The 13,327-nt window shown below is 35.8% G+C and overlaps 1 protein-coding gene across 5 annotated transcripts in view; it reads left to right on the top strand.

Annotated features, from left to right (window-relative positions):
• Positions 1 to 2,437: 2,437 nt before the first annotated feature.
• The window catches only part of LOC128245409 (uncharacterized), a 38,231-nt gene continuing 27,341 nt past the window's right edge, over positions 2,438 to 13,327 (top strand). The window contains exons 1-7 of one of the 5 annotated variants that reach the window (XM_052963551.1): positions 2,438 to 2,564; positions 8,562 to 8,641; positions 9,010 to 9,253; positions 10,338 to 10,685; positions 11,502 to 11,577; positions 11,820 to 11,857; positions 12,254 to 12,334. In XM_052963551.1, the coding sequence (XP_052819511.1) occupies positions 8,564 to 8,641; positions 9,010 to 9,253; positions 10,338 to 10,685; positions 11,502 to 11,577; positions 11,820 to 11,857; positions 12,254 to 12,334 (865 nt within the window). In that variant the 5' untranslated portion in view covers positions 2,438 to 2,564; positions 8,562 to 8,563. The other 4 variants (XM_052963548.1, XM_052963550.1, XM_052963549.1 and 1 more) reach the window with 4 other exon arrangements.

Genomic DNA, 13,327 nt, shown 5'->3' on the forward strand with positions numbered 1-13,327 from the left:
TCGAAATGGACGAAGGCTCGTGCACTGGCTTTACCGCCAATGTTTGCCTGATATATCTGCTCCAGATGCGTGTCGGGATGGACGAAGGATCGTGCACTGGCATTACCGCCAATGTTTGCCTGATATATCAGCTCCAGATGCTTTGCGAAATGGACGAATCCTCGTGCACTGGCATTACCGTCAATGTTTGACTGATATAGCTGCTCCAGATGCGTGTAGGGATGGACGAAGGCTCGTGCACTGGCATTACCGTCAATGTTTACCTGATACATCAGCTCCAGATGTCTGTTGCGATGGACGAAGGCTCGTGCACTGGCTTTACCGCTAATGTTTGCCTGATATATCTGCTCCAGATGCGTTTCGGGATGGACGAAGGCTCGTGCACTGGCATTACCGCCAATGTTTGCCTGATATATCTGCTCCAGATGCCTGTCGGGATGGACGAAAGCTCGTTCACTTGCATAACTGTCAAAGTTTGTCTGATATATCTGCTCCAGATGTCTGTCTGGATGGACGAAGGCTCATGCACTGGCTTTACCGCCAATGTTTGCCTAATATATCTACTTCAGATGCCTGTCGGAATGGACGAAGGCTCGTGCACTGGCATTACCGTCCATGATTGCCTGATATTTCTGCTTCAGATGCCTGTCGGGATGGACGAAGGTTCGTGCAATGGCTTTACCGCCAATGTTTGCCTGATATATCAGCTCCAGATGCGTCTCTCAATGGACGAAGGCTCGTGCACTGGCATTACCGTCCATGTTTGACTTATATATCTGCTCCAGATGCGTGTCGTGAAGGACGAAAGCTCGTGCACTGGCATAACCGTCAATGTTTGCCCGATACATCTGCTCCAGATATCTGTTGGGATGGACGAAGGCTGGTGCACTGGCATTACCGCCAATGTTTGCTTGATATATCTGCTCGAGATGCCTGTCGGGATGGACGAAGGCTCGTGCACTGGCATTACCGTCCATGTTTGCCTGATATATCTACTCCATATGCGTGTCGGGATGGACGAAGGCTCGTGCACTGGCATTACCGTCAATGTTTGCCTGATATATCAGCTCCAGATGCGTGTCGGGATGGACGAAGGCTCGTGCACTGGCATTACCGTCCATGTTTGCCTGATATATCTGCTCCAGATGCGTGTCGGGATGGACGAAGGCTCGTGCACTGTCATTATCGTCAATGTTTGCCTGATATATCTGCTCCGGATGTCTGTCGGGATGGACGAAGGATCGTGCACTGGTATTACCGTCAATGTTTGCCTGATATATCTGCTCCAGATGCCTGTCGGGATGGACGAAGGCTCGTGCACTGGCATTACCGTCAATGTTTGCCTGATATATCTGCTCCAGATGTCTGTCGGAATGGACGAAGGGTCGTGCACTGGCTTTAACGCCATTGTTTGCCTGATATATCTGCTCAAGATGCCTGTCGGAATAGACGAAGGCTCGTGCACTGGCTTTACCGCCAATGTTTGCCTGATATATCTGCTCCAGATGTCTGTCGGGATGGACGAAGGCTCGTGCACTGGCTTTACCGCCAATGTTTGCCTGATATATCTGCTCCAGATGTCTGTCGATATGGACAAAGGATCGTGCACCGGCTTGACCAACAATGTTTGCCTGATATATCTGCTTCAGATGTGTGTCGGAATGGACGAAGGCTCGTGCACTGGCTTTACCGCCAATGTTTGCCTGATATATCTGCTCCAGATGTCTGTCGGGATGGACGAAGGATCGTGCACTGGCTTTAACGCCAATGTTTGCCTGATACATCTGCTCCAGATGCGTGTCGGCTAGTGCCTCAGGTAGTAATGATAATGGTAATATCAGGAAGTAAATGCTTTTGGCCAAAATTAACATCAAATTTTACAAAGATTGCCACAAAAAAGAACATCCACAACAACAAGAAAATCATAATCATGCAAAGTTTAAGTATTTGATAACTCTAATTTTAAACTACAAATGATTACATGCACATGCCCAAATTCACGCATATATACACATATATATTGATACAATAAAAATGCTACTGTATGCATTAAAAAATTGACAGTGGTAGCATGTACTTCTCTTTGGCATGGCAATACAAAAACTTTTCGCTTGGTTCCTGATAGTCCTAATGCTATTACTAAATTAGTTAGATACAAATATATCCATTGTGTAAAATGATAAGTAATATCATATATCAGAGATATATTTCATATGTAATAATGAAGTTGAAACAATCTTTAAAAGAATTAGACAGATAACATCACAGAAATCACACGAGTATACACTTTAAATGGAAAATAACAAATGGTAAACCAAATAAAATAGCGGAGCAGTTTTGTACATTTAAACAGGTTTTTATAACAAAGGGTAATGTAATCGATTTAAATAGAATGGAAACTCCAATGAATAATCAATAAGGCCGATAATAGATTTATCTGGTTTTGATTCAAAGTTTACATCTTTAAGGGAAGTATCTTGCTTATTAGAGTAAAACGAAATAAGCTTAACAAAATATAATTTAAACACACCAATCAAAAGGAGATGTATAATTATATTTCTCACGTATGTATATCATTTCGTGTCATTTGGTGTGGGGACCAGAATTAGATTGATAATGTGCTCTTGTGGAATTTTCAACGTTAGGTCGATGTTATTTTCGTTAAAATTGGAATTTAACTAAGACGTCCGAAGCTCTGGTAAATCTTAGATGCATATTTTCCATCTTTGATATATTTAAAAACAACACGCTCTGCGGTCACGTATACGCCTTCATGAGCATTTTCAAATTGTTGCCGTCGGAACAAAATCTAGGACATGTTGGTGATCTAAGAAGTGTCTATTGTGTGTCTGAGGATGAGTATTTCGTGTGACTTTCAAAAAGGTTAGTACATTTAATTGTTTCAAGTTTTATGAAGTCCTATTAACGTCGGCAATATTCGCAATAATGTATAATGTAAGTAAAGAATAACATCCGTTGTTATCCTTATTATGTATATTTATTGATATATTTTAAATTCTAAAACAAACAAAAATAACAATAGCTTAAGATTTCGTTTTGTTATTGCATTGAAATATATTACCTTTGAAGTTCTCCAAGTCAAAAAAGAAAACCATCATCAACATGAACAAAAGGAGACACCGATAAATCTCACTCTCCTCTCTCTTTCTCTCTCTCTCTCTCTCTTAATATATATATACAGAGAGAGAGATTGAAATGACCCCGCCCCTATGAATACATATCTTAATATATACTGATAATGAGTGGAAATATTAATGACCGTAAAGAAATACCTATACTTGCATTAAAAAGATATAACCGTCAAAACGTCCAGAATTTGTCTTTGTACTACTACAACCAGCAACACAAACTTCTTCGGCCACCAACACCACCATCACCATCATATCAACCATTACCACAATCATCACCACCACGACTTCCACCACCACCATCACCGCCATCGCCGCCGCCGCCGCTGCCGCTACCGCTGCCGCTGCCGTTGCTGCTGCTGCTGCTGCTGCTACTACTACTACTTACATCAGTGATAGATTGCATATGAAATAATAAATTTGAAACAGATTTAAAAAAAAAATGAACATATAACATCACAGAACTCACACGAGTATACACTTTTAATGGAACATAACAAATGGTAAACCAAATAAAAAAAAGGAACAGTTTTTTACCTTTAAGTGGTTTTGTATTACAATGGGTAATGTAATGGATTTAAATAGAACGGAATCTCCAACGTAAAACCCATAAGGCCGATAATTGCTCTATCTGGTTTTGATTTAAAGTTTACACCTTTAAGAGGAAGCACCTTGCTTATTAGAGTGAAACGAAATAAGCTTAACAAAATTGGAAAAATCACGCCTTTCAAAAGGAGACGTAGAATTATATTTCTCATGTATGTATATCATTTCGTGTCGTTTGGTGTGGGGACCAGAACCAGATAATAATGTGCTCTTGTGGAATTTCCAACGTTAGGTCGATGTTATTTTCACTTAAAATGGAATTTAACTGATAATCCCGAAGATTTGGTAACTCTTAAAGCATATTTTACAACTTAGATAATTTAAAAAAAACTTGTTCGGCGGTCATGTATACGCCTTCATAAGAATTTTCATAATGTTGGTGTCGGAACAAAAAATAGGACATGTTGGTCATCTAAAAAGTGTCTATTGTGTGTCTAAGGATGAGTATTTCGTGTCCTTTTCAAAAAGGTTAGTACGTTAAATTATTTCAAGTTTTACGAAGTCCTGTTTAGGTCGGCAATATTTACAAAAATGCATAATGTAAATTAAGAAAAACATCCCTGGTTATTCTTAATATATATATATATATATATATATATATATATATATATATATATATATATATATATATATATATTTAGTTCTAAAACCAACAAAAATAACGATCGCTTAGGATTTTATTATGTTATTGCATTGAAATATATGACCTTTTAAGTTATCCAAGTCAAAGAAGGAAACCATCAACAACATGTTATAAGTAGGAACCGATAAATATTGAAAGGCAAAACTACATATGGAGGATCTCAAATGAGTTTTTATTTTGTATTAGATTAATTAAACGAGTTCATTTTAAAGCGATTTTAAATGACGAGTTTAATAAAATTGATACAAAATAAACTGTCATTTGAGATTCTATTTATAACACAACTCATTTACGGTCGAAATCTAGGTCAAAGTTTCTTCAATACACTTCTCTTGTCCCATTGCGAATTATTTAAATTATGTGTTTATTAGGAGGCTATATCCACAGGAAAGAAAAAAGCCCGACACATTTTTTTATTAATAATAAAAACATAAATCATGTCTGAATTATCAACCGATATTCAAAGGCTCACTTAAAAACAACAAGAATACATAAACTATCCATTTAAATCAATCATATCAATAATAAGAGCCATGTCATAACTGTGTGACGTCATTAGTAATCACGCGAGTGTGTAAATGTCATTTGGAGGCTGAAGTTTAAAAAGAACATTAGTCAACGTCAGAGTCGCTTTCAATTGTGCGAATTGGCTTTGTAGCCGGTCGATTACAGCATGATTTTTTTGTCATTTTGAAGGACATTACCGTGAATTGGAGCACCATAAATGTTGTAAAATCCACCAGTATATGTAAGATTTGATGTAGAATCAGTGACAGTGTGTGAACTTGAGCATTGCTGGCCATCTGCCTAGAATGAGCATTTTGCATGGAAGTAGGCGGGGTATTACTGGAGTACAGGATGCTGGACTACATTTCCTTGTGTTGATTTGGATTTGTGTGGCTTTAGGTGTTTATACTTGCAATGTTCTTTTGTACCGATGTTTGCGTAAGCTGGTTCGCAGGAACATTGTTGTCATTCAATTTCTGGACGAGGTATTTTCTGGCGCTGTGATCAGAGAGGTGTTAGTTTGGATTAAGCCCAGCCTTCCTCAGCATTCGTTTCATCGTGGAGCTGAAACCGACATGATTTCTTTTGAAACATCGTTTTTAATGTTTTTTTTTTTACTTTTTTGGACAACGCGTATGAATTTTTCTGTGAAGCGGTTACCTATTTGCATAGTTATTACACTAGATATATATGAAAATTATTGCATGGGTTATATCACTCCTATCTTTTATATCTTTACAAACAACAGTAAAATGCAGTAATGGGAATATATAGCGCACGACTGATATACCGACAGAAATGTAGTAACGTCATATCGTGTGCTTTATTAAATAACACACACTGTTGTATCTGGATCAGTGTACAGTAGTTTTTGCCAAGAACACTCCACACTCCACATGCAAGTCCACACTGAACGGCATCAGGATTCATCGGGCCAGTACTGTTCAATATTTCCGGTGTAATGAAAAATAATGACCCCTGTAGAATAATGCCTCCCAGTTTATAAAAAAACAACAAAATCTACTACTACTACTACTAGTAGTGAACCATTTGTTTACATTTCAAGTGCCAGTTATAATATATAGAATAACGAACGGGGGTCGTAGAAAAATGACCCTACTCCGGTCATTATTCTATGGAAGTCATACCCTTTTCATTCCACCGGCGTGTATATGCTGCAATAGGATCTATTTCCATGTGAAATTATTTAAAAAAAGAACTATCTATATAAAACGGAATCATGTAAGTATATGGGAAATTCGAATTTGTCGAAATACTTACGGTCCATGAGATTACGATTGATCAGACAGATCTTATAAATTACACAATAAGTGAAGTTTAAGGCCTGGTTTGATACTTTCATAGACGGGCAGAGCCTGATAATAAACGTTGTCAACGGCACCCATTTCATTTGTAATATATGCTCTCTATTTATAAATTTGAAAACGAAATAGACAAAGTTCTGATTTCTGATTTCAACATATCTTGATTTAAACTTTCATTTTAATGTCTTTATTTAAGGTAAGTTATATGTAGACATATTATTCATGTAAAATGTTACGTATTATATATTTTATGATATGAATTTAATCTTCCCAGCTGATGAATCATCATATCATTGATCCCGTGATCTGGTAACTGGTGACTGTTTCAGTAGCGCCTACTAACTTAAAACTCTCGTTAGTTGCTAAGGTTGTCTCTGAAGGGCGAGTGAAAGTCTCACTATATCGTTAACTCATTTGCATCCTAAGCGCTAACTTAGCAACCACTCTCCTAAGAGGTCGTAAGTTTAAATTGTGAACTGAAAATGTTTTACACATATGAAACTATCATGTCTGCACCACAATAGAACGAAATAAACGTAGTTTCGGAAATATAGTTTAAAGATACTTTTAAATTCTTTTTAAGGACAATAATCCTAGACATTATGAAAATGTATTAAAGTGTATGTAACAGAAAAAATGCTCCTTTAACTCACATATGTAATGTGTTGTTTCCATTAAAAGCCATACAGTTTTCTTTTAGCTTTGTAAAGCGACAACCTCAGTTTGCGAAACATAGCCTCCTATTAAAAAAACGATTAAAAAACTATAATGCGATACATCTTTAAACAAAACAAAATGATTTTTATTTCTTAGTTATACATCAGAAATAAAAAAAAACTTACTAGAAAACAACCAGTTTTCACACGCAAATACCTTCAACAGTTAATAAAAGTATTATTTAAATACTATTTATACTGTCGAGCAAGTAATACAAATGAATCAATGTCACACCTAGGACGTTAAATTGGAGATGTAAATAGCTGTATATCAGCTAACATATGTATATTAGCCAAAAACAATACATAGGTAACAACACTAATCCTTAAACAAAGTCATATGATAAGTTTATGAAAGGAGGAATGTTGGGGTTTAATAACAGTTTAACACAAAGTGTTCGAAGCAAATGATCATGCATCTCCAATTATCCAATCTAATTTTACCCTCAAACACTTAAAAGTCAAAATTTCACAATTAACGAGCTTTCAAATTTTTTGTTAACCTTCGCAAACTATCATGGCAGTCCTTGAAACTGTCAAGCTGGCATTAACACTCGACATCTTTCAATGATTGGAGAAAAGATTTCCTTCGTGACAAAAAGAGTCAATTTTTACTCCTGGCCCCGGTATTTTTGACCCATTTGACGACTTCTGGAACTATTGCGGCGTCTGTCTTCATTGTAAACTAGAACTCTTAAGCGTCTGCAGAAACTGCAAGTCCTACAAAACCGTGAAATAATATGAAAGTTAAGCTTCAAACGATCTTGCAAATTTTAAAAAACAACAAGTCCTTCCTCAAGAAAACACATGTGAAACCCATCAAAGTGAGGTTGGTCTTCTGTCTCTCTTGTTTCCTCAACTTCATCTGCCAACAAGCATAATTTGCATCGAGATTTGTGACCCATGGACTACCAGATTAAGTACACCACTAATTATTAACTAACGAAGAGGGGGCATGTCATTCTCCGTTAAGTAACAATATGGCCCTGTTATTGATGCATATAACTCATAAGCCTCGATTACTCCAACCATTGAGAAAATGACATTGACTTATAATAACTGTATCCCTTGATGAATTGACATTGACTCATCAACCATCAACCATATGGACTCTAGCCATGAGTCATGGGGCTGTTCACAGCGGCATTGTATACCATAACCCAATGACATGCAAAATTTCGTATCTTAATACTTATATTAATTTAAATGTACATTTCTGCTAAAATAAATAGATTATTCAAAAGCATTTTCTCTTTTTTCTTTCTCTCGTTGTTCTCAACGGCGGGTAAATTCAAACAGCTACAGTAACCTAAATATAAAAAAAATAAATGAATGCGCAGACAAAATAGTTTCTTATTCATGGGTTTAATTTCTATATTTTCAGGGAAAAGTATATTTTAACAACGTATTATAACTGTATTACAGCTAGAAAAATACAACTGGAGTTATAAAAGATTGAGCTATGGTGTTTTTTCAACATAGACTGTCTGACATCTGATAAAAAAAAACAGTTTTCCTGAAATAATAGTGTTCTTATTGATCATATTTGATTGCCAAAGTAAGCTAGATCATGTGCATCTTGATTTATGTTAACTTTTGTTTTGTTTTCATACAGATATGGACAGCAGTAGATGCAGACTTTCTACAATGAACGCAATGATGTTATATTTATTCATCTTGAGTCTGATTCACCATGTAAGTAGTTTGATATTCTATTCAACTGCATAAAATCTTAGTTGCACATAGCTAACGATCAACTCATTACCTCCGACGACCAGTGGCTGCTAAAGGTATTTAAATGTTTGCTGGAGTAATTTACAGATCTGAACTGATACGCGATTTATTTTTTATAGCATTTTAGTTGCCTGGAGGTCTTGAATGCTGAACCTAAAACCTTTTTGTCAATCAATTTCGTCTTGTTGATTTATACATATTTATATGTATGGAAACGTTTGAAGTGTTCTCAAATGTTATTTATCCTAACATCTAGTTTAGGTTCTTTCCTCTGTAGAAGTATGTTCTATCATAAGCCCAGAACATTTTTATCTGTTTTTCAATTCTAGGGAGTTCACACACAACGAGTGTTCAAAAACGTTGACAACAAATGTGTTAGTATATGTGTGTCTCAGAATGATTTGGAGTTTAACGGAGAGTGCCCACAAACCTTCTGTGACCGTCAATGCGCAGACCAGCGCCTCGCCTCCCGAGTTGGTTACCCTGATGGAACCGAATACCACTGTGCACTCAACTATCATAACCGCACCGAGTACAGGCAAACTTGGGCTGTGGTACAAAATTGCTCAAAAGGTTTGTACGCCATTTTGAAAAAAAAAAACTTTCAATAAAATATTTTGATTGCAGGTCATCCCAAAAAAAGAAGTATGTTAGACGAACTTGAAAAACAACATGGTCTTTCTTCACTTTTACATGTTTTGCCCTGCGTATATGACGGCGGGAATAAGGAATAAAAAAAACATAATTTTGAAACACCTGGTGAGATGGATTTTTGTAAGACCGTTTAAATGTCCTGAGCTTTTCCATTCCACTGAGTTCACACATCCGCCTTGCTCCATAGATTTAATTTAGAAATCATAATTTACAAATTTACAAATTGTTAAAATTCCCTTGATTGTCTGTTGTTCGCTTTCTTAGCCAAAGAATAAATAGGTGTATAATTTCAATACCGATTTGGTTGATTGCATGAATGAATGAAGGACAAATCGTAGCGGCATCACGGATAAACATACAATTTGCAAAATATTCTAAACCGAAGTTATTCAATATTCATGAAACATGCGCAGGTAAATTGTCTCTATGGTATTTGAACCAAGTTGTATGAGATGGCTAAACCTGTTTGAAAAACCCTGTGAACACAGTAAATCAATTGTCTGAAGAGACATTTTTGTTTTGCAATGGATTTACTTTTCGTCAGTCTACTTATTTCCAATGTTTGTTTTGCAGACGCCCAAGAACATTTAAGAGGATTGTTATAGTATATCGAACACTTGTGTAGTACATGGAGATCTTGTACGATATGAATTCGTGTCGTTACTTTATTTCAGTTCAATGTCATGATCATACCGAATTTACATATACAAAGTATTGCTTCATACAAACGGATCATTTGTCACAGTGCCATGTGTAGCTTGTCTGTTTTCAAAATAGCTGGTTGTTTCTCATAAAAAATTGTGTCATAGTCTAGACATTGTTCTCGTTGACAGCGGCTTCTTTATCGGCGGTGCTGAAGTGCTTAAACTATTTGAACGATAATTGGTACTCATGATTTAAACACATTTAAAGCAAGGCTCATGAATCTAGCTTTAATGGTTGTTGATATATGCCTCTTGAATTCATTGACATTATACACAGCTCAAATTTGTTACTTTGATAGGAGAGCAGCCGTACATCAGTTTTTTCAAAAACACCATGGAATTACCATCAAACAATGGGATCATAGTGTGTGACAAGTGTAACGACAGTTGGTACTACAACAGCGAAGAAAGTACTCCTTCAAACACATACCATACCTGTACATTAGAGAAAAAGAATCAATGCACTCCTGAGAACCATAAACTCAGTTGTGGAATTCCATGGGAGGATAGAACAAAGTCTGATGGATTTTGTAGATGTGATTATGAACATGGTTATGCCCCTATTGGTGGAGATGTACCATCGTGCTTTTACTCAAAGGAAGAGTGTGATATAAAGGAATGTCCCTCAGGAAACGAGTTGGTATCAAGTAAGCGTACTTACTAAAATAATAGTAGCGACAAATGTTTTCAAATGCACTTAAGTTTGAAGCACTAAAGATGTATTTCCGTTGGGTAAATACATTAAAGTTGCCTTTAAATAATCTTTTTCCCTATTCTGTCTTTATAACAATGCAAATAATAAAATGGTGGTAAACTGTTGTTGTTGTTGTTAAATGATCTGTATTTCTTGCACAACAGACATGGAGTTCCAGTGAAAACTTTCGTCTGACACCCAATAACTGTAGTTTATTGACAGTAAAGTATTTCTTCACAAACATTTATAAAAAAAAATGAAAGTAAAAAATCATCAAAATATTGATTTTAGAAGAGTTACTTCTTAAAAGACATCAGCATTGAATTAAAACTAGTACACGTTATGACGTCAGTAAACAATGGCATGTACGCTATTTGATGAAATGTACAAAAATGCATTTTTCTATGTCATTGTCTTCACAAAAATATAATTTGAGGTGTGCAAGAAAAATATATCAACAAAGTGTTTACGGTCGGGATAAAAGGAAAACCGACCGGAGAGCACGTGCGTAAACAGGTAACAAGGCTTGTCAAGTTTACAAGAACACACGGGCCCTCGTGTAGCATTTTTGTATCCGGACCGGACACACATGATATATATTATTATTCTTCCAAACTGGAAATTTGTAACACTGAAAACGCAAAGGATCTTCTTCGTTAATGTTAGAACTGGCTGTATCCATAAATTTGTTTTATAACATAAACTTAACACTTAACAAGATTGTTATAGTAATCATTTAAACTATTAATAGTGCTATTGATATTCACAGATTACAGTTGTGTTTCGGTCTGTCCACAAGGGTATTACCGTGACAACACCTCAAGACAATGCTTGCCAGTTAACAGGTATGTGTATAACAGGGATGGTGTAACTACAATGGTAGTTTATCCTTAACCTGAATTGATTTGGCATAACCTTCATACCTGAAATGTTATGTTCTGAACAATAACTTTATTTTATGTGGATGATAAGTTGATGATTTCTTTTATATTGATTGTCGTGATATTGTAGTAATATTTTATTGTCCTTCTGTTCCTTTTCCATTTGTGCCTCCTACAATATTAAACCTGACTGTTCAAACCCAAAGCGGGACAACCCATCGTCTACAAGAAGTTACAACTACAGGTATGTATAACTGCTGGCCACAAAATTCTACCCAAGTAAAACTGCATATTTGCCATGAAAATGTCTCCCTCATGTATTCAAATTTGTTATGGAAGTCAATAGTGTCGAGAACGATGTTGTGTACAAACCATCAGGTGTTCACTATTTACCGAAGAGATCGTGTGTATAAGCCCCATAATTAGAACATCTCATTGGCTTCTCAAAAATAACACAATGGACCAGTTTCCTTAACAGTCTCAGGTTCTTACAGTACTTAATACAGTTATACATTGAAAATGGTTCTTTCGTATTTTTTTTTATTTGAAACAAACTTCGTTCGTGATATTCCTTTATGAGGTCAATAAATATGCGGGATTAAACTAATTTTCCCATGTACTTTATTTATTTCAATTCCAGAAACAACGTCTGCACCCTCACTATTTGCCATAGTTATTGGAATCGTTTCCAGCACAGTATTCATTGTCCTTATATTTGTTGGTAAGAACACATAAGCTATTATAAATAGAACGAATAAAGAGGAAGTAATATTTTCCTCTTGATTTGAATTATTTTTTCCATTTACATGCATTGACTTTTATTGCTTACATAATATTTTTTTATAAGCAGGATATAAAAAGATGTAAGTTATGGTAGATTGAGCGAAAATGGAGGCTGTTATTCGACAATTACCAGTGTGACGATTTTTACCATCATGATGGTCGTAAACTATTTTGTTTTAATTATCATTGCCTATAGTATCTTCAGAAAACATATTTTTGAAAGGGGGATAATTTTAATTACAAAAGTACTCTAATTATTTATTTAAATAGTTTGTTTTAAAGCCATTTTATAATGCTTTACATATTCGGTAACATTGCATTGGTATACATAGCAAAATTCGTAAGCCAGAATCTGCTTTGATTATGAATCATATATAGTTTGACCAGAAATTATTGAGATTTATGTTTTTATACATAAAACTAAAAAAAAAACATAGCATCAATTTTTCGTTTATATCATGATACTGAACATATATTCACAATATAAAATCACCAGCTTTTAATATTTTGTCCGACTTCCTGAGTAATACATGCTTCAATCTTCCTTGGCATATTCCCTATCAAAGAAGTTATCAAATCAGGGTCCATAGAGTCCCATAAACTGACTACCTCCTGCTTCATAGCATCTATGGTAGTTACGTTTTTCTGGTTGATATTGTTCTTCATTAACCCCCAAATGTTCTCAATAGGATTCAGATCAGAACTGTAGCTTGACCACTCCAGAACTGTGACATTTTACGCTAAATACCAGGATTTTGCATGTTTGGCAGTATGTTTTGGATCATTATCTTGTTGCAAAATCCATTCATGTCCATACAAAACCTGGGCTGTTGGCAGCAAATGTCCATGAAGAATGTCTGTATACCGCTCACTGGTAAGGTTACTCTCGAAGACTCACAGTGACGAAACTCCAAAGAGACATACCCCACAC

Source organism: Mya arenaria, chromosome 9, assembly GCF_026914265.1.
Source record: "Mya arenaria isolate MELC-2E11 chromosome 9, ASM2691426v1".
Taxonomy (NCBI): Eukaryota; Metazoa; Mollusca; class Bivalvia; order Myida; family Myidae; genus Mya; species Mya arenaria.